This window comes from Lynx canadensis, chromosome C1, assembly GCF_007474595.2.
Source record: "Lynx canadensis isolate LIC74 chromosome C1, mLynCan4.pri.v2, whole genome shotgun sequence".
Taxonomy (NCBI): Eukaryota; Metazoa; Chordata; class Mammalia; order Carnivora; family Felidae; genus Lynx; species Lynx canadensis.
In genome coordinates, this window is record NC_044310.1 from 33,330,574 (window position 1) to 33,351,682 (window position 21,109).

The following is a 21,109-nucleotide window of genomic DNA, read 5'->3' on the forward strand; positions in this document are numbered from 1 at the left end:
ATGACCCTTTTCTTTCCCAAGATCATTCAAGATATCACACACTTTGAGTTGTCGTGTCTCTCAGGCTCCTCTAAATAATAACTTACAGAACACAGGTGGGTGGGGGCAGCACCCTATAATCACCCTATGATCACTCAGGCTAGGTCAGATCAGTCTCTTCCCAGGTTTTGCCTCTAAATAAGTCATGAAAGGAATTCATTTTCACAGTTTTGTTGTTTTTAGAATGAAGGAAGAGGGACTTCAGACTTCTATATTTATGATTTTTGTGCTTATGTTCATTTGTGGGGTTAGTCAATGATTTTCTCTTCTTGCGTTGCCGGCATTTAGTTTTGCTGTCAAGAGTAAATTCGCTTCATAAAATGAATTGGGTAAGTCTCCCTCTTTCCACTCTTTGAAACAGAGTGACAGAGATTCTGTCCTTGAAGTTTTGTCTGAACTGCCTGACTCGATGACTGTCTTGGGGGAACAGTGGTAAGGGCATAGAAGATAATCTGAGAATGGGTTAAGTAGGTGACGGGGATTAAAAAGCCTATAGTTTTGAGTGAAGCCCAGGACAAGATGAGGTTCTGCAGCAGGTCCAGGCTGCCATGCAAGCTGCTCTGCCATTTGAACCATATGGTTCAGCAGATCTAATGGTGCCCGAAGGGTCAGTAGCAGATAGAGATGTTGTTTGGAGCCTTAGGCCATGAAAGGTGAATCACAACACAGACCCGTAGGATTTTGGAGCAAAGCCTTGCTATCCTCTGAAGATAACTACTCTCCTTTTGAGACGCAGCTTTTGACTTGCTGTTGGGCCCTAGTAGAAACTGAACACTTGATCATGAGTCACCAAATCACCATGTGGCCTAAATTCCCATTATAAACTTGATGTTGTCTGACTTACCAGTTAAAAGTTGTCATGTACAGTAACAATACATCACCAAACAGAAGTGAAATGTATGCAGTTGGACTCTAGCAGCCCCTGAAGGTGCAAGCAGTTTGCACTAGGAAGTGGCCCAAATGCCTATGGTCTCACGGAGGTTCCCTGTGATTAATTGATAAGGAAGAGAACAGCCAAGCCCAGTTTACAGATGGGTCTGCATGTACACAGACACCACCTGAAAGTGGACAGCTGTACTACTCTAGCTCTTTTCTGGGCATCCCTGAAGGCCTGTGGTGGAAAGAAATACTCCTAGGGGCAGAACATCAACAAGGCACTTCATTGTTCGTTTCATCTGGAAGGGAAAACAGCCAGAGGTAAGAATCTTATTAATTAATGGACTGTAACCAGTGGGTTGGCTAGGTGGCCAGGGACTTGGAAGACAGTTGGGGAAGTTTTAAAGATAGTCCTCTTTCAAGTAACACAGAATATGATGATATTTGTGTCCTGTGTGAATGCTCACCAAAGGGTGCCTTCAGCAGAAGTGGATTTCAATAGTACAGTGGATGGAATGTGGATACCTGTCAGCCTCTTTCCCCAACCACCACTAGCATTGCCCAATGGGCTCATGAACAAAATGGCCATGGTGGCAGGGATGGAGGATATGCCTGGGCTTAGCAACTTGGACTTTGACTCACCAAGGCCAGTCTGGCTGCAAATCAGGCTTGAAGTATCTTTTTCCTCCCTTCTCGCTAAAGAGTTGGTTGTTAAACTATTAACATCCTACCACTTGTTAACACCTAGACTTTCAGTTCGTGGCTGTAGGACATTTCTCATATTACTAAATCTCTGTGACTCAGTTTCCTCATCTGCAAAATCATGACGATAACACTATCTATTTCACAGGGATGTTTTGACTATTAAGAGTGTATTATAAGGAAAGCATTTAGAAGAATACCAGGCACACAGGAAACAACCACCTAACAAGGCTTTGCTGTTATACTATCATTACCATCATCATTATTATGTTTGTTATTACTGTTATTGCTATCCCTTTTGCTTGTCTGTGTGTCTGTGTATCCTTTCATTGGCTCACACAAGATTTATAGCCTTGGGGGATACAAACACCCCAGGATTCAAGATGCTGAAGGGATGCATGGTTGGGTCCCTGTGGTGACTCATTATTGCTGATCAGATGGACAGCTCATTCTTCAACTACCCAAAGAACAATGGAATGGGCCCATGGCCAGAGGCAGGACGTCTGGGTTCTAGTCTCCTCCGCTTAGTCATATAGGCCTCTGAATTTCCTTTCTGGGCTTAATTTTCCTGGCTGTAAAAGAGGAGTGGGAGCTGGACATGCTGACCTTGAAGGCCAAATCTGACTCAGCAGTGAAGTGACCAAAACACTATCAAAGACTCCCTCAGGACCTGGCCCATGACAAGTGCTCAGCAAGTGTCTATCACCATTGTTGTCATCATCTGTAAAAAGGGGACCATAACTCCTCCCTCACAGGATTGCTAGGAGACCTGGTGAAAAAAATACATGTGAAAGTGCTCAGTAAACTGTAAAGTGCTGTGAGCCTGTCCCAAAGCACCATTAAGATAATCTTGATCATTAGAATCATCACACCTCCTGCTATCCCTTCAGTTCCTTCCCTAGACACAAACCAGAAAACTTTTCTGGAGCACCTGTCTTAGCAATGAGAGCCAATTCCCACAGGGCCCCTCCCAGAGGTCTTCTCCACCTGGAGCCAATTAGACAGCCCATGGGTTAGCACTGCATGCCCTGCCTTGCCCTTCTCCAGAGCCCACCCCCTGCTCCTTGAGGCCTGTGGGCCCTGGGTCCAGAATCAAGCATCCAGACTACAGCCTTCCCTCTCGTGTCAACCCCCAGTTGGTCCCACCCCCACTGGTGGCCACAATCAGCTCTCAGGGCAGTAGACAGGATTTCAGTTAGAGGTCAGGTATAGACCTTAATTTGGACTGGAGTGCTGAAGCATGTGATACTATGGACACAGACCCAGCCCAGGAGGGTTTCCATGCGGCTGCCCCATTGTCTAACTGCTTGGTCTTGGCCAAATCCCTCAGCGTTTCTGGGCCACATTTCATTTTCTGGGACATGGAGGGTAGGACCATGCTTGGCAGTCTTTAATTCTTCATTTGAAATATCAGGGTGGCCTGAGTTTCATCCTGTCTATAATCCTAGATTGCTTCTGACCTTGGGCAAGTTACTACACCTCCCTGGGCCTCAGTTTCCCCATCCATCCAATGGGGAGATAGGCCCTCACATGGATACCTATTCACAGCTGAAGTGAGGGTACATGACAAGGACAAGGAGAGTCAGGGCCTTGGCTCAGGGCAAGGGGCACGTACCTTTTGTGTCATGGTTCTGAGGAAGAGAATTGACGAGGTACATTTTTATTGTCCTGAGTTCTGGGCCCAAACTCTCGATTCCCCTGAATCTTTCAGCCATCGGGCTGGGATGGAGGAAGTGGGGGGATGTGGTTGGGTACAGGGGAAGACTCCCAGGGCAGTCCTCTGAGCCTGACACAGGGCTCAAACTCACAAACTGTGAGATCACGACCCTGAGCCAAAACCAGAAGTCGGATGCTCAATCAGCTGAGCCACCCAGACAACCCCATCCCTTTTTTTTTCATTTTGTAAGTTGATCCACCCCCCCCAAAATTATTGAGATATAATTGACATATAACATTATGTAAGTTTAAGGTATATAGATGTGATGATTTGATACAGGTATATATTGTGAAATGGTATATTGCAATTAAGTTAGTTAACAAATCCTCCCCTAATTACCATTTTGTGGTTGCTGTGAGAACATTACAGATCTACCCTCATAGCAGCTTTCAAGCATATGATATAGTAGGGCTAACTATAGTCACAGGCTATGCTTTAGATCCCTGGAACTTACGCATCTTATAACTGGAAATTTATACCCTTGATCAGCATTTCTCCATTCCCCCCAACCTTCAGGCCCTAGCAACCATTCTTGGTTCTGAGTCAGTGTTTTAATTTTTTTTTTAATGTTTATTTACTTTGAGAGAGAGAGAGAGAGGAGAGAGAGAGAGAGAGAGACAGAGCACGAGCGGGGGAGGGGCAGAGAGAGAGGGAGACAGAATCTGAAGCAGGCTCCTGGCTCTGAGCTATTAGCACAGAGCCGGACGCAGGGCTTGAGCTCACTAATCATGAGATCATGACCTGAGCTGAAGTCGGACGCTCAACCAACTGAGCCACCCAGGCGCCCCTGAGTTCAGTGTTTTTAGATTCCACAAATGAGGAAGAGCATACAGTATTTGTCTTTGATTTATTTCAGTTAGCATTATAACCTCAAGGTCTGTTGCCCTTTGTTTTAGTGTAATTTACTTAATTGTTGTTACATAGATTGACTTAATAATGATCTTGTTTAACAACCAGCTTATGGCACTTCTGAAAATTCAAGTTGGTTCTGTAGCCCGGGACTGACAGGAGGGGGTCTCCAAGCTCAACTGCCCCATTCCGAATAGCTGGGGAATAGGAGGCCTCGACAGGAGGCAGGTTCGAGAACTCATAGTCATGGAGGCATGGCCAGGACTTGTGCCTAGGTTTTCAACACATTATCTCATTTAATTCTCCCAGCCATCACAGAAGGTTGGGGATAGTAAGAAATATTATGATTTTACAGAGGAAAAGGCTGAGGCAGAATAATAGCAAGTTTAAGAGGATAGGCACTAGAACATAATAGATCCTGCTGTGAGTTCTGGTTCTGCACTTAGAGGATGTGAGCTTTTGGGCAAGGTTCCTTACTCTGCTGGACTTCAACTTCTTTATATGTATTATGGAGCTGCTCCACTTACTTTCCAGATAGTGTTTGCCAGTATCTGAGAGTGTAGCTGAGTCTGAGGAAGAGCTGATGGTTGGGGGGAGACTTGGGATCATAGCTCCCCCCCACCCTGCCCCTCCCAAGAAAACTTGAAGCACCCTGGTGCTCCTAACCCCAAGGAAGGCTCAGTTCAGGGACATACAGTAGAGCAAGCTCCAGAGATGCCACGCAGGAGGGAATGTGTCACCTCCCTGCCAGGTGTGACTAGAGGAAGGGGGAGGTTAGGAAGTAGACATAGGGATGGGATTGACCTTTATTAAGTGCTTCTTCTGTGCAAGACCTGATATAGGGTAGGGGCTTCATGGTCAACTCTTAATTATCATCAGAGAGGCTGAGTAACTTGTCCAAGGCGTTGGACTGGTGGGGGGTGGGGGAGGATTGTGATTTGCCCAAAGCGGCTCAGTAAGCAACAGAGATATGACTGAAACATGGTCTAATCGACAAGTTGGGGGAACAGGGATTTGGAAATAAGAGGGGAATCAGAGTGAGGCCTTCAGTTCTTGGCATTTCTTCAAGGTGACTGGGTGCAATCCCTTCTCCCCTGGGCTGTTCATATCCTCCAGAAGGCTAGAAAAAGAAATAGGCAGATCACTACCTTTCCCCAACCTGGGTGTTGTTTGCTGCTGCTCTGTTCCCAAAGGCCTCTTCCTTGTAGGGTTCTTGTTAACAACATTCAGGGAATACCATCTTGGCATCCTCAGCAGGGACAGGGTGGAGGCAGGAGGCAGAGGGATGGTCCTTCTCCGCTTCTCCTAGGGAAAGCCTGGTGAGGAGGCAGACCTATAAAGCTTCAGCAGCTTGGTCCACTGATGGAGACTGGGATGGCCAAGGCTCCTTTTGTCTGTGCTCCAAGACGAGACAGGCAAGGCCTTCAGCCCTGGCCCGGTGCAGTGAGCTGCACAATGGAGAGAAGGCAGGGGGTTCAGCTTCCAGCCTCTCAGAAACCTAGCGCCTTTCTGGAGACTGGGTTGCCTGGAATCCTGGTACACTGGACTCAACTGCCCAGGGGGCTTCCTGTTCAGTCTCTTTTCCTCAAGATCAAGTGGACAGCCTCTTTGTGACTTGTCTCAGGGGATACCAGAGGGGTGAGATGGTCGCTGGGCTTGGGGCTGTGGGCAGGATGTGGGCATCTGTAGGGGCTGGAGGTCAGAAGTAGCCAGGTCACCTAGCCCCTAGGTCCTCTCTGTACCTGCCCCCAACATACCCCCAGAACCATTTCCTCATTTTCTGGTGTTGTTTCCTCACCACTTCATACCTCGTTTCTCTTCCATTCCTTCCTTCTTCCTACACCCCCTTCTTTCTTTCCACTTACTCATTTAATACATATTTGTTCATTGTTCTCCTGTGTCAGGCCATGTTCTAGGGGCTAGAAACAGTGCAATGAAGAATACAATTTCCTGAGCTCAAAGATCTTCAAGTCTGGCTGAGAGACACAACTGTGAAAGGACAATGATGGTTGTCTTGGGAGAAGCCTTCAAGAATGGCAGGGCTTTCCATGATTACCAGGACCCACCCCATGCTCTCCCAGGCTTGGGTATTGCCTATTAAGACAGAGTCTGCTGGGCTGACAGACTTTTAGAAGACTTTAACTAAATGATGCCCCCATCCCATGGAAACCAAGTGTTTCTTCTCTCTACAAAGATTTACTAAATTCTAGAGTGGTAATACTTTCCAAAATCCTCCTCCCATTGATTCCCTCTGCTTCCCACTCAGTCCTATGGCTCCTCATACCCACATGATGGCATAGATGGAGGGAGGTTTATCATGAGGAAAGAGTTCATGGGCTGCAACTTTAGCCCTTTGCCCTCGGAAGATTTTGATCTGGTCCTGTCTGGTGGCTGGCTGTACTCATCAGCCACGATTCCATAGTGGCTCATGCCAAACCTCAAGATCAAATCGATGTGTAGATGGGAAAGTTTGTTCTTCACCCTTCCCACTTAGGGCCTGTTTGCTGGAAGTGGTGAAGTTAATAATTAAGAGTTGGCTCTGAAGCCACATCACCTCCATTCAAACCCCAGGTCCACTGCACAAACCAAGTTATCTGGATGAATCATTTACTCTCTCTGTGCCTTTATTTTTTCCTCTGTAAAATAGAGGTCATTGTACTTACCTCAGTGATTTGTTGTGAGGACAAGTTAGTGTAACAATTCCTAGCACACAGAAATTATTAATTAAATATTATATATTATTGTATTGAAAGGGACCTTACAAATTCTCCCACATATCCACACTTATTACAGATATTCCAATTCAGTTAGTGGGAATTAACAGGAGAGGGAGAAAGATTTCTTCAAACTGCGTATCAGAACCCCCTAGAATTGCTAGGGTGATAACTCGTTGGTAAGCATAGGGGCCTGGGAGAAATAGAGGCAGCATCTAATCGAGGTTTTGGAGTGGGAGATGGTGGTGCGGGTCAGGGAAGCTTTCTGAGCTGAGCTGAGTCCTAATGCAGGAATAGACGTTGGATATGCTACAGAGAGTGTCTGGGCAGCAGGATGCAGCTGGGGTGCTCCTCCATGCTGAAGACCTTGGAGGAAGGCATGAAAGTGTGACGGAGGTAGACACATACAGGAAATTGGGCATACCTGTATGGAGCCTATGCTAGTATGGAAGGCGATGGCATGGGGAGAGGGTTGGGTGCTGAGGCTAAAGAAGTCTGCAAGGGGGCAGATGTTCAGGAAGGGCACTGTGCATTCTGTCTAAAGTGATGGGGCATGGGGAACCCTAAAGGATTTTCAGGAGGGGAAAGACAGTGCTTCCTATTATATTTATTTTGAAATTGATTTCTGGCCAATTTTATGGTAATCAGAGAATATACTCGAAATGACTTCCATCCTTTGGATTTTTGGAGCTTACATTTATGGTGCAGCATATGGTCAATTTTGATAATGTTTCACGAAGCTACACGTTTCTTTTGGTTAGTATTTGCATGGTATATATTTTTTTTCATTCTTTCTTCCTAGTGCATCTGTGTCCTTATATTAAGATGTGTTTCTCTCCTCCATCCCAGCCTATTGACATATAATTGACATAACATTGTGTAAGTTTAAGGTGTACAATTCATTGATTTGATCATTGAAATATTGTAAAATGATTAAGGTACATTTCTTGTAAGCAACACGTAGGGTTTTTTTTTTAAACTCAGTTTGAAACATGACTTTTATTAAAATATGTAGTCCTTTTGCATTTAACGTAACTACCGAAATATTTAAGTTCATATTTACCCTCTTTCCACTTCTTACCTTTTAAAAAAAAAAAAGATTCTATTTTTAAGTAATCTTCACACCCAATATGGAACTTGAACCCACAGCCCCAAGATCAAGACTTTCTCCACCACCTGAGCAGCCAGGTGCCCCTCCATTTATTTTGTATTTGGCCCACCTGTTTTCTGTTTGATTTTTCCCTCTCTCAAAAAAGCATTATTTGGATTAGTAAACAATTATTAGTCCATTTTCTACTACTTAGGTTGTTAGTAATGCATGATTTATTCTTTTAATGATTTCCATAGATACCACAACATGAATCTTGACTTATCAAAGTCTAACACAAATGATTAGTTCTTACCAATTTTCCAATTATGTTAAATATTTAGAACTCTGACTTTCTTTACCCATTTCTTTACTTACTCCATTTCTTTTTTTTTTTTTTTTTTAATTTTTTTTTTTTCAACGTTTTTTATTTATTTTTGGGACAGAGAGAGACAGAGCATGAACGGGGGGAGGGGGCAGAGAGAGAGGGAGACACAGAATCGGAAACAGGCTCCAGGCTCCGAGCCATCAGCCAGAGCCTGACGCGGGGCTCGAACTCACGGACCGCGAGATCGTGACCTGGCTGATGTCGGACGCTTAACCGACTGCGCCACCCAGGCGCCCCTCTCCATTTCTTATGTTATTGTTGTCATGATCTTCTTTTAAGACAATCATTTTATTTTATTAATTAATTAACTTGAGAGACAGAGTGTGTGTGTGAGTGGGGGAGGGGGCAGAGAGACAGAGAGAGAGAGAGAGAGAGAGAGAGAGAGCGCGCAAATCTTCAGCAAGCTCCACTCAGCACAAAGCTGGAGCCGGGGCTCAATCCCACGATCCTGGGATTATGACCTGAGCAGAAATCAAGAGTTGGATGCTCAACACACTAAACCACCCGGGCGCCCCATTGTGAAATTTAAAAGGAATTAAAGACAAAGATCGTGACAGGGGTGCCCGGGTGGTGGGATTGGGCCCCTAGTCCAGCTCCATGCTCACGACAGCTCAGAGCCTGCTTGGGATTCTCTCTCCCCTTCTCTCTCTCCCCTCCCCCACATGTGCTCTCCTCTTTCTCTTTCTCTCTCAAATAAATAAATAAATAAATATTAACAAAATAAATTCCACCAGACTTTATTATTGTTTTACATTCGTTATTAATTATACTTACCCATTCCTTGAGGACTTGTCATTCTTTTTTGCATCTTCATGTTTCTGTCACTGTCTTTCTACCTGAAGAATCTTATGTTTGTTTGTCTGAAAAGTTATTTCACATTTAAAATTTTTTAACTTTTTTCTTTTAAAAATATTCATGTATTATGTATTTATTATTTCTGAGAGAGAGAGAGAGAGAGAGAGAGAGAGATGGAGAGAGAGAGAGAGAGAATCTTAAGCAGACTCCACACTTGGCATGGAGTATGACACAGGGTTTGTTCTCACGACACTGGGATCATGACCTGAGCTGAAAACAAGAGTCAGATGCTCAACCAACCAAGCTACCCAGGTGCCCCCAATTTTTTATTTTGAAAATTTTTTTGAACTAACTTTAAACTTACAGAAAAACTGAAAGGATACTATAAAGAAATCCTGTATGGCCCATATCCAGATTTATTAATTTTAACAATGTGTCATATTGCTGTTATTATAATCTCGAGAGCTATTTGAGAATAATTTGCAAATATCATGTTCCTTTAGCCCTTAATACTTCAGTGAATAGTTCCCGAGAATAAAAGAATACTCTCTTATACAGTAGCTGTCAAATTCAGAGAATTTAACATGACGCATTGATCTAATCCAATTTTATCAATTGTCACAATAATGTTATTTATGACATTCCTCCCTTCCAGGATTACTTCTTGCATTAATTGTTATGCTTTTTTTTTCAGGATCCTTCCTTCTATTATAGATTCTCAGCCTTTCTTTGTCTTTCATGATGTAGATATTTTTGAAGATTAAAAAGCTAGTTATTTTACATAATATCCCTCAATTTAAGTTTCTTGGATGTTTCCTTATGATTAGATTCAGGTTTTGCATTTTGGGCTGAAATAATATATAGATGCTATATTGTTAGGATTTCAAATATGGAGACACATGTGTCTACCTGTTCCTTTAAAAAAAAATTTTTTTTAAATGTGTATTCAGTTTTTGAGAGACAGAGAGAGACAGAGTGCGAGCAGGGGAGGGGCAGACAGAGGGAGACACAAAATCTGGAGCAGGCTCCAGGCTCTGAGCTATCAGCCCAGAGCCCGACACAGGGCTTGAACCCATGAACCTGGAGATCATGACCTGAGCCGAAGTTAGACACTTAACTGACTGAGCCACCAGGAGCCTCTCTACCTGTTCCTTATTGGTGATGTTAATTGTAATTAATCATTCGGTTAAGATATTGTCCAGTTTCTCCACTGATAGCTACTACTTTTTACTTCTGTAGTTAATAAATTCTTTATGGATAGATAGCTTTTAACTCTGCAACATTCTATTTCTTATCAGACTCACTTGCCATAGATTTAGCATCTATACCAGTCAGGATGTCATCAGGAGACAGCACCCAGTAATGTGAACAGGGAAAATGTATACAAAGAATTACTAACTAGGTAAAAGGTGAGTAACTACTAAAAGGATGAAAGACATCCAGAAGTATTAAGTGAAAAAAAAAAAAAAGCAGTACTACCTCATGGCTCAAGGAGAGTACACATTGAGACATTGAAGTGACTAAGGATTTAGGACATCTCTCTCTCCCTCCCCCTTCTCCTGGCACCCCCACCCGGGTCAAAAAAAAAAAAAAAAAAAAAGGGCACCTGGGTGGCTCAGTCGGTTGAGCATCTGCTCTTTTTTTTTTTTTAAATTTTTAGTATTATTTATTTTTTGAGAGACAGAGACAGAGTGTGAGTGGGGGAGGGGGCAGAGAGAGAGGAAGACACAGAATCCGAAGCAGGTTCCAGGCTTCAAGCTGTCAGCACAGAGCCTGACGCGGGGCTGGAACCCACGAACCTGAACCTGGAGATCATGACCTGAGCTGAAGTCAGATGCTTAACGGACTGAGCCACCCAGGCGCCGCAGCATCTGGCTCTTGGTATCGGCTCACGGCTAGTGGGAGCTAGCCCCGCATCAAGCTATGCACTCAAAGCGCGGAGGCTGCTTGGGATTCTCCCTCTCCCTCTCTCTCTGCCCTTTCTCTGCGCGCTCTCTCTCTCTCTCTCTCTCAAAATAATAAAGTGTAAAAAAAAAAGTTAAAAAAAAAAAGAAAGTTTAATTCAGACTTTTTCAAAGATAGTGTGGCTACCATAGGAATACACTCAGCTGCTGGTGGGCAGAGGGCCAGAGTTTGCAACAGAATGACAACTGGGTGGGAAAGAGTGTGGGCTGAATGTACGACTGTAGCTGGTGCGTTGAGGTCATTTGAAGTGCGTACTACTGGCCTTCCACGCACCAGCCCACTGGCTCTCAAGCTGAGTGACTGAAGCCCCAACCAAAGTACTTTCCTAGGGTTAGCACATCACAGTGCCCCTCTGGCGCCCTTATTGACAAAGCTCACATTGCAGCTGGCAAAAGAAGTTTGCAGAGTGAGGAGAGGCTTGTAGCAGCTTTCTAGACAAATGGTCTCTAAGGCGGAAAGAACTCACTTCTAAAGGTTGGGAGCTGGGGCGACATGGCGTAATTGATTGCTGCTAGACATGGATAACCAGTCTTTCTGCCGAAGGTATGGGGAGTAAGACAGGGGAGATGCATATGAGCACTTTACCATTTTTATTTTGTTAAGGCGTTCTGTCAGATGCTTCATGTATATTGCCTCGACTCCTCATAAGAACCAAGAGTTGAGTATTATTAGCTACATTATACAGTTGAGGAGATTGAAGCTCAAAGATGTTTAAATACCTGTTTCAAGACCGTGGCTGAGTAATGGGCCAGAATTAAAATCCCTGCCTCCAGAGCTGACATTCTTGCCTAGACTACCACAGTTTGGGTGGACATTTAAATGAGTGGGATTCTCTTATAGGCCCCACCATGTGGACACCTCCAGGACAGAACCAAAGCTGGGTTTCTGAATTTATCCTGCTTGGCTTCTCTGGTGATCCCACGTTCAACAGGATCCTCTTCATTTCCTTCCTTCTCCTTTACCTGAGCTCAGTCCTGGGCAATGGACTCATCGTCGCCCTGATCTGCCTGGACATACGCTTCACACACCCATGTACTTCTTCCTCTGCATCCTCTCCCCTGCTAGATATGGGCTGTGTCACCACTACATGCCCCAGATGTTGGTGCATCTCCTCGCTCGCTCTCAGACCATCTCCTTTGCCAGCTGTTGGCTGCAGATGTATGTGTTTGGTGCCTTGGGCCTAACTGAGTGTATTTTCTTCGTAGTCATGGCTTATGACCGATATGTGGCCATCTGCCACCCACTGCATTATACTGTCATCCTCAGCTGGGGCCTGTGCATACGACTGGCAGCTGGGACTGGGCCTGTGGTTTCTTCTTCTCTCTGATCCATACTTTCCTCACCATGAGGCTGCCATACTGTGGGCCCAACGTGGTCAACCACTACTTCTGTGAAGGCCCCTCAGTACGAAGCCTGGCTTGCATGGATACTCACCTTATTGAGATGGTAGACCTGGTCATCAGTGTCTTCATGGTTGTTGCCCCACTCTCCCTCATTCTGGCCTCCTACATCCGTATTGGCCAGACCATTATCAAGATCAAGTCTACACAGGGCCGCTGCAAGGCTTTCTCCACCTGTGCTTCCCATGTGACCGTGGTCACACTCTTCTATGCCCCAGCCACATACATCTATATGAGGCCCAACTCCAGCTATTCCCTTGAGCAAGACAAGCAGATCTCACTCTTTTATAATGTCTTCCCTGCCTTTCTCAACCCTGTGGTCTACAGTCTGAGGAACAAAGACATCAAGGGGGCTTTTCTCAAGTGATGGGGTGGGGTAGGGTGCCCTGGTGAATTGGGAGACAGGAGAGGCCTGAGGTAGAATGTCCAATGCTAAAGAAAGGCACAACATTTATAAGGTATGCAAACAACATTGTGCATTGGAACCAATATAGCACTTGGTCAGTGGAACAAATGTGGTATGTGAACCCAACATGACAATCTTGATGAACTTGCTACATTGTGGTGCAATGACAAACAGCTGCATAATCTTAGTGGCTTTACAACAGCAGAAGTTCATTTATTGCTCATCTTCCATGTCAGTTGTATGTGGACTGTGGCCTTCTGCCATTGGATTCTTGGATTCAATCTGAAAAAGGAGGCTCTATCTGGAATATCCCATTCTTATGACAGAGAGAAAGGCACATAAAAACTCTTAAAGTTTCTGCTCAGAAGTGACACAGATCTCTTTGCTGATATCCTATTGGCCCAAAGCAAATGATATGGTCAAGCCCAATAGGAAAAGGACAGGAAGTATCTTCTTCCTACAGAAAAGTAACATGTCATATGGCAATGGGTATGGATATATAATTCTTCTATAGTGAGAGTGGCAATAACGGGGGTGATAAACATTATCTAACACAATGGCACTGGAATGAATAGAATACATGTAATCAACATGAAACATGGTAATTGTAGGTGACATGGTACATGGACACGGTAGAAGGCCAAGATGATGTAGACAATCAAAGTGGTACATGTAACCAACGAATATCTGTAGCCGACATTGAAAATTAAGCTAATGGTATATGGAACCAAGGCTGCCCACAGGCTTGACTTGGTGCATGGAATCAATGTGGTTCATGGGTCTGATGTGGTATACTCTTCATTGTGTTGTCGAAGGACAAAGTACCTGACATTAAGTGACTTGGGTTCTAGTCCTAATCTTATAACATGTTTTATGACTTTGGGCAATTCACTTTCTTTCTCTGGATCTTACCTTACTCATCTATAAAATAAGCATGTTAAATGTAGTGGTTTCTTTCTTGCTCTTTCTTTCTTTCTTCCTTCCTTCCTTCCTTCCTTCCTTCCTTCCTTCCTTCCTTCCTTCCTTCCTTCTTTCTTTTAGAAGGACAGAAAAACAGAGCACAAGCAGGGGAGGGGCAGGGAGAGAGGGAGACACAGAATCCCAAGCAGGCTTCAGACTCTGAGCTGTTAGCACAGAGCCTGACACAGGGCTTGAACCCATGAACCACGAGATCATGGCCTGAGCTGAAGTCGGACGCTCAACTGACTGAACCACCCAGGTGCCCCATATGTAATGGTTTCTAAGACCTCTGTGTCTCTAAAATTTTAGAAGAATAGAAGTTGCTGCCATTTGTAAACTAGACATACATAGCAGTGACTCTCATTCTTTCAAGGAATCTAAATGACATATGAAGCTAAGAATCCTAGCAAAGGGCCTCAGAGTTAGCATGAACATCCAACTTCCTTTCAGGTTTCATTGGTGGCTCAGAGGCCTCAGAGATGAGTTGATTCAGTTCCAGTATTTCGTGAGCATCCATTATAGTCCAGCAGTGTCAGGCCTTGGGGAAACCAAGACAGGTATATGGAGAGATTTACAGTCATGTAATTACAATGCTTCTGGAACAACCCAAGAAGATGCCACAGTAACTCTGAAGGACCAAAGGACTTCACAAGAGTGAGGTTATCTCAATGGGTGCAGACACAGAAGACCAGGACTATACCTCACCCCACTCCTATCCACACTGCATACCTCACCACTTTGTAAGCTCTCCAGAACTTGGAGTCAGGGAGAGAGGGATGGAAACCCCAAGAAGATTAGTATTATTTCTCCCACCACTGAGATGATAGCTCAAAATGGAAACTAAACTCAGTTACTGAGAAATGAAGGTGTGTAGTTATCTCAGGAAACAAGTAGCATTCTGTGATAGAGAAAAATGGAGGAGGAAAGCCTGCTTCCCAGGGCCTTACTTGGGAAGGAATTAAGGTTTAGCTGATACCTGAGGATGAGAAGAGTCACCCGTGCAAAGAGCCAAGAAAAAGGCATTTCAGGCAAAGGGATGCCAGGTACAAAAGTCCCAGGTCAGGAAAGACTTTATATTTTCTGCAGAGCTGGAAGAAGGCCCATGTAGTCACAATAAAGTGAGAAGAGGCAGAGATGACATTGAGAAGTAGGCAGAGGACAGTCCTAATGAGCCCTGTAGATAGTGTTTACTTTTTTGCTCAGTGGCAGTGGGAATGCTTGGATTCTTACTGGGGAGCAGTGCAGGTTTAGGGATGATGAGCTCCAGTGTGAGTGTGGCTTGAGGTGACCAGAAAGGAGATGGGATAAAAGGTCATCAGGATGAGCATGTCTGAGAACTCACAGGCCAAGAGTGAGAACAAAGAACTCCCTTTTAGAGAGGTACAGAGGGTGTGGATCCCTAGGGAGAATTCCAGTTTGAGGATCCTTGGAGGGGTGGTTGCTGAATATGGGGACTAAGATGGCAAAGAGAGGGAGAACTGGGGAAAGGGAGAAGTAGGGACTTGGGCAAGTGGGGAGATGAACAGAGTCTGGGAATAATAAATGACTAGAGAGTTCTTGGCTTCTGAGGTGATAGAGGTTTCGTTTCTAGTACTTACGTGTGGAGTTGGGTGCTAGTATGGTCCTGAAGCATTTACTCAGAGGTGAAACAGGGCATTTGGGTGGGTGGGTACAGCTACACCAATAGGCTCCAGTACCTGGTATGACAAGGTTCCAGGCAGAGGGATTCAGGTAGAAAGTGAAGGGCCCCATGGATTATTAAGGTATTCCTTCCACCATCTGGGGAAGGAGAGTAAGGAGCTATGTGGTTGGTGGAGAGGACTTGCTAACTGATGAGAGGTTCTTCTGGCCTTGTGGGGAAGCAGGCTGCCTCAATAATGGGGGAGAAGTCTTCCTGGCTGTTGGAGTTCCTTCTAGAAGGTGGGAAGTCCACCTAGTGGCTCTTCTACAACTAGATAGTCAGGGGCCAGGGTAATGGAGAGATGAGTCTTGTGGCTAAAGTGTGATAAGGTTTCATTAAGTTTCTCTACTAGGACAGATTGCGACCATTCAAAATTCAGGGTGATAGTAGATTTTATCTTAACAATGATGAACAACCTGTATTTTTAAGCATCAAGGCTGAGGGATGGGGTGGAGGAAAGGTGGGGACACAGTATTTTCAGAAGAATGGCTTGTGAGACATAATGAGGGTTTGGGTTGAAGAGCACTTAGTGAGGGAGACTGGGCATGGCTTGTGAAGGTGATAATAGTGGATGGTGGCAGTGAATGGGGAGATGCCAAAAGATGTGACAAGGAAAGAAGCAAGAACACTTAATGGCTTGGGTGTGTTGGTAAAACAGAGAAATCAAGGAAGCTAGCAAGGTTTTAAGCCAGCTTTACCACTGTCTCTGCTTCCCTACAGTTTATTGATGGGAGCCAGCTGATTGCCAACTGTCATTCCCAAATCCGTGGCACTGCAGGAAGAAGTCATGGCCCTTGTCCTGCTGTAATTTGTGGGCTACAAACCAGCACAGTTCATAGGAGGCATATACGTACTTAGGGGTGGGGTTAGAAATTACTGTTGTTCAATAATTTCTCTGTTAACTTGAGTCTCAATGGGGTGGTTTTTGTGGTTTTTACTCCCTTTCCTGCTAAGTTTCCTAGAATTTTCTCTAGAGGCAACACTCTCAGATGGGCTTTTGCCTAATCACCTGGAATATTTCCCACCCTGAGCTCTAAATTTCCTGTATCCCCCTTTCTTCCGGAACTCTACCCAGTTCTCTCTAATCCTTAATCCTACAACACTGTTCTCTGGCCTAATCGAACCTCATTATCAAGCCGTCTCTTCCCATTGTACCAGTTATTATCTAGGCGGAAAGCCTGACCAATGCCCTTCATATCTCTACAATTCATCCTTTGCTCCTGTGATTTGGGGGCTTGATGTGTCCTGTTAATCCTTCTATGTGGTATCTGCCTGCTCTCCCCCAATGCCCAGCATCTCTCCTCAAGCCCCCTTCCTTACTACTTTCCAAAACAGGTTCAGCAAATGTCCTATAAGCAACTGTGAAATGCAAGGCCAAATATTTTCCTTCCAAATTCAAGTTACAATCACCATAACTTCCATTAATACCACAATTACTATTACTTTCTTTGCTGAGTTCAAAGCACCTTCAGTGACATCTGTTTGGATTGAATCTGTACCACTTTCATTGGAGCCTTCACTGTTTTATTGAGGACTATTAGTTAATGAAGGTTCAATAACTCTGAGGTTAAAGAGGCCTGATATTAATCACAAGGAGGCCTAATAGTTTTAAATTTCCTTTGTGTTTAAAGTGAGAATCTGACAATATTTTTCCATGGCATCATTTCATTGAATGCCTATCACTTGTATCCATTAGGCGATTTAGAATTTCAAATTCAAAGTCAAATTTGAAACAGAAAAGGCTGGGATAGTTCAATGGACTGTGGGAATTCAGAATCATGACAAGGATAAAATGAATGCCAGGAACTCCTGCCTCTTTTCCCCTTTTGTTCCCTGGTGGTAGAAAGAGTGAAGGCAAAATTTGGAGGAGATTTTGTGAAGGTTGTTAGGGGCTCTGCATGAGAGCTTACCCCTCTGATTCCAGCTTCACTGGAGTGTTGCTTACCTTTCTTGGCACTGAAGTATTGTCTGCCTTTTTTTTTGTATGATAGGCACTGTGTGATCAGTACAATTTCTGAGATTCTGTGGAGCAACTTTTCTGTGCCTCTTCCAAGGTGCTGGGGACTCTAGGGGGCCACAGGTATGGGTGAAGGGGTCTGGCACTGGTAAGAGAAGTCAGCCCTACTCTGATCACTATATCCTGCTATACCTGTCAGTATCTTCTTGAATCAAGTACTCTAGTAACACATTATTACTCAGTTTAGATTTGAACAAATGTTTATTTAAAAAGCTCTATCATGTGAGAATATCAGTGAAAGTATCTGAGGAGTTCTGGCTGTTTGTAATCAGGGCCTCTTCATTTGGTACCTTGAAAAGGTGTCATAATTTTTCTACAGTTTTGCCAGTTCAGAGTTCATAGGTTTCTTGGTGACAGACTCAAATTCACTAAATCCACACTAGAATGAGGTATACACAAATGCCAACTTCTTCATTTACAATGTTAGCTATCCCTTTCCAGAGAGCAGAATGGCCCCTCTTTTGAAGCTGAAATGATCTCAATAGTTTGCTTGGTAATGGTGGTATTAGGAAAAAGAAGTAGAGCATGACAAGAAGAACGGCAGTGTTTATGTAAAGCATGCAATGCATCAAGCACTGTTTTGAGAACTTTACCTACATTAACTTCTCACAACAATCCTACAAGGTGATGGTTTGCTGCGAAGTATGAGCTCTGCCCCAGTATGGTATGGTTTGGGTGATGTTTCATCTGTATATCAAGAGACCCTCAAGATATCTCTTCACCACAGCAGGGGCTCGCTCTGTACCCTGGGACCCACACTCCCATGAAAGTGCTGGATAGACAATGACCAATTCCTGAATCCTGTTTCTAAGGTCACTTTTCCTTTCTCTTGAGACTATGTTTCTTTAGATCTGTTCGTACTCCTGATTGAGATAAAATAAAGTCACTCATATGGGTCCTGTTAGTCTTTGTGTCCTGGCCATCCTGAGTTGATTTAATAGGCTCAATCTTCATGAACTCATTCATTCAATCATCAAATGTTAATGATACTTTGTGCCAGACCCTTTGCTGAGCCCTGGGAAACACATAAATCAGACACAGGTCCTGACTTGGCACCCTATCTACAGTTGGGTCTCTTGATGTTTGAGGATAGCTCACCTGCTGGAACCATCAACAGCTCCCACCCAGGCACCAGCCTTACATATTATCTCCCATAACTCTCAGTCAGTGATTCATGCCTATCCATAGGGTGATGGAAGGGAATAGGGTGGAACATGTGGTTTCAGGTCTGGTTGTAGCCTTCTGTGCTCCAATGACCTCACTCAGAGGCCTTGCTTGAACCTGTTAACTTGAGGAAAGCCCTCTTCACATCTTTGTTTCTAAGGCTATAGATGATGGGATTGAGAAAGGCAGAGATAATATTGTAGAACAGAGCCAGTTTCTTGTCCCGCTCTGGGGAGGCATTGGCCCCGGGGTTCATGTACATAAACATGGCAGGTCCACAAACATGGTGACCACAGTGATGTGGGAGGCACAGGTGGAGAAGGCCTTGAGTCGACCCTGAGCTGAGCGGATCTTCAAGATTGTGGCAAAGATGCGGACATAAGAGGCCAGAATGAAGGAGAGGGGTACCAGGAGAAGGATGAAGCCCAGGATAAAATCTACTTGGTCGTTTAGGGATGTGTCTGCACAGGCCAGCTTCAGAACAGCAGGGACCTCACAGAAGAAGTGATTGATCTCATTGGGGCCACAGTAGGGCAGGCGCATTGTGAAGACAGTGTAGACTAGGGAACAGCTGATACCCCACAGTCCACAAAAGATGGCCATTGCCCCACACAGCCATGGGGTCATGATAACCTTGTATCTGAGTGGATAACAGATGGCCACATATCTATCATAGGCCATAACAGAGAACAGCCAGCCCTCAGTGATGCCCAACACCAGAAAGATGTACATCTGGGTCACACACCCAACATAGGAGATAGTTTTCTTCTCGCAGATCAGATGCACCAACATCTGGGGCACAGTAGTGGTGACATAGCTCATGTCCAGAACGGAGAGGACACTGAGGAAGAAGTACATGGGTGTGTGGAGGCGGGAGTCCAAGTGAATCAAGGTGACAATGAGTCCATTGCCCACAAGTGTAGAGAGGTAGAGAAAGAGGAAGATGTTGAAGAGGATTGTATTAATTTGGGAATCCCTGGAGAAGCCCAGAAGGATGAATTCAGACACAGAGCTGTGGTTGTCCCAGGGAAAGTTCTGCATTCTCCTTCAGCTGCAGAAAGAGAAATGAACTGACTAGTGGCCCAGCGTAGGATGCACATTCAGGTACAATGACCATTCAGTTGCTAGCAGCTGGTGTTTATTTGGATACTATTTGGGACTAATAGAAGTTCAAAGACTGAGGTCTAGTCAGAGTGAGGCCAGATTTAGGGAGGGGAGGGAAACCTTCATGGAATTTTCTGTTTCTCAGGCCCAAATCTTTTTTCAAGACCACCAGGGTCTCATTTTATTCTATCAGCCCCAGCAAGGCCACCTGTTTTCTTGTCTTTCAGGAGCTACAATCACATAATGCATTGCTTGGGGGCTCTTCTCCCCTAGTCCTGGCTATAGAGTGGGGTAATGATCTGAAGCTCTCCCATCCCTCTCCTTGAAAAACAAACACTCAGAACCCTTTCCTTTGTTGCTTTAACCTTCTGATCATTACAGTATAGAGGAGGTGAGTCAGAAACGTGAGAAAGATATATGACTCCAGACACATTAAAATGTTTAGAAAAATTTTACTCAGGTCTGTGTTTCTTGAATCTTTTGGGCCTCTGGAAGCTTCCTCACATCCAATTTTATTTTAGACAAAGTTTTTCACCACTCTGCTTCATCCTGGCCTTACCCACAAATGAAGGGAAGGGTCTTCCTGCTTCACCCTAAAACTATAATAGAGGTAGAATAATAGCTATCTTTTTTTTGCTTAAAGGCAGCTTTGGCATCTCTTAATCCCTCCAACCTGGTAGGAATACCCTCCCAATGGTAATATATCCCTTGGAGTCCTTTCCTTTTTGCAGCTGAGATTTATGACAGGAGGGGAGACCCACTTAAAGGCTGCATGAATTTAGTTTATATCTTAAAAATTAGGGCTGATTCCTTGTTTGTGATGCCATAGGAGGTGGTGTGTTCTAGTGGAGCATGGGATTTGGAATCAGAAGACTAGACTTCAAGTTCTTGATGCTTCAACTGTGCTTCTGCTCAAGTAATTTAATCTCCTTGAGCCCCATTTCCTTTTCTGTAAAATCTACATAAAATTTACCAGAAGAGATGTCATGAGAAGTAATACATAATAGGTGTGAAGTGCTTAGCTCTGTGATTAGCACATAGCAGGAGCTCAGTAATGTTAGTTCCCATCATATCCCCTTCCTCATGGTATCATTCATCAAATGGTCAACAAACACTGATTGAGCACCTACTACCTATCAGGCTCTATTCTAAGAGCTGAAGAGACAAGGACAAATAAGTTCTATTCCTAATTCTCAAGGAGCTTACAGTCTGGTTAGAGAGATAGAAGAGTAGAGGCACAAACCA

The 21,109-nt window shown here is 44.4% G+C and overlaps 2 protein-coding genes across 2 annotated transcripts; one reads left to right on the forward strand and one right to left on the reverse strand.

Moving 5' to 3' along the window:
- The first annotated feature begins 11,980 nt into the window (after positions 1 to 11,980).
- On the forward strand, positions 11,981 to 12,899 carry LOC115520944 (olfactory receptor 2A12-like). Its single transcript, XM_030325770.1, is given in 3 exon segments — positions 11,981 to 12,143; positions 12,146 to 12,427; positions 12,430 to 12,899. Coding segments are annotated over 3 exon segments (915 nt in total).
- Positions 12,900 to 18,854: 5,955 nt separating this feature from the next.
- Positions 18,855 to 19,801, reverse strand: LOC115520943 (putative olfactory receptor 2B3). Its single transcript, XM_030325769.1, is given in 2 exon segments — positions 18,855 to 19,039; positions 19,042 to 19,801. Coding segments are annotated over 2 exon segments (945 nt in total).
- Positions 19,802 to 21,109: the final 1,308 nt, after the last annotated feature.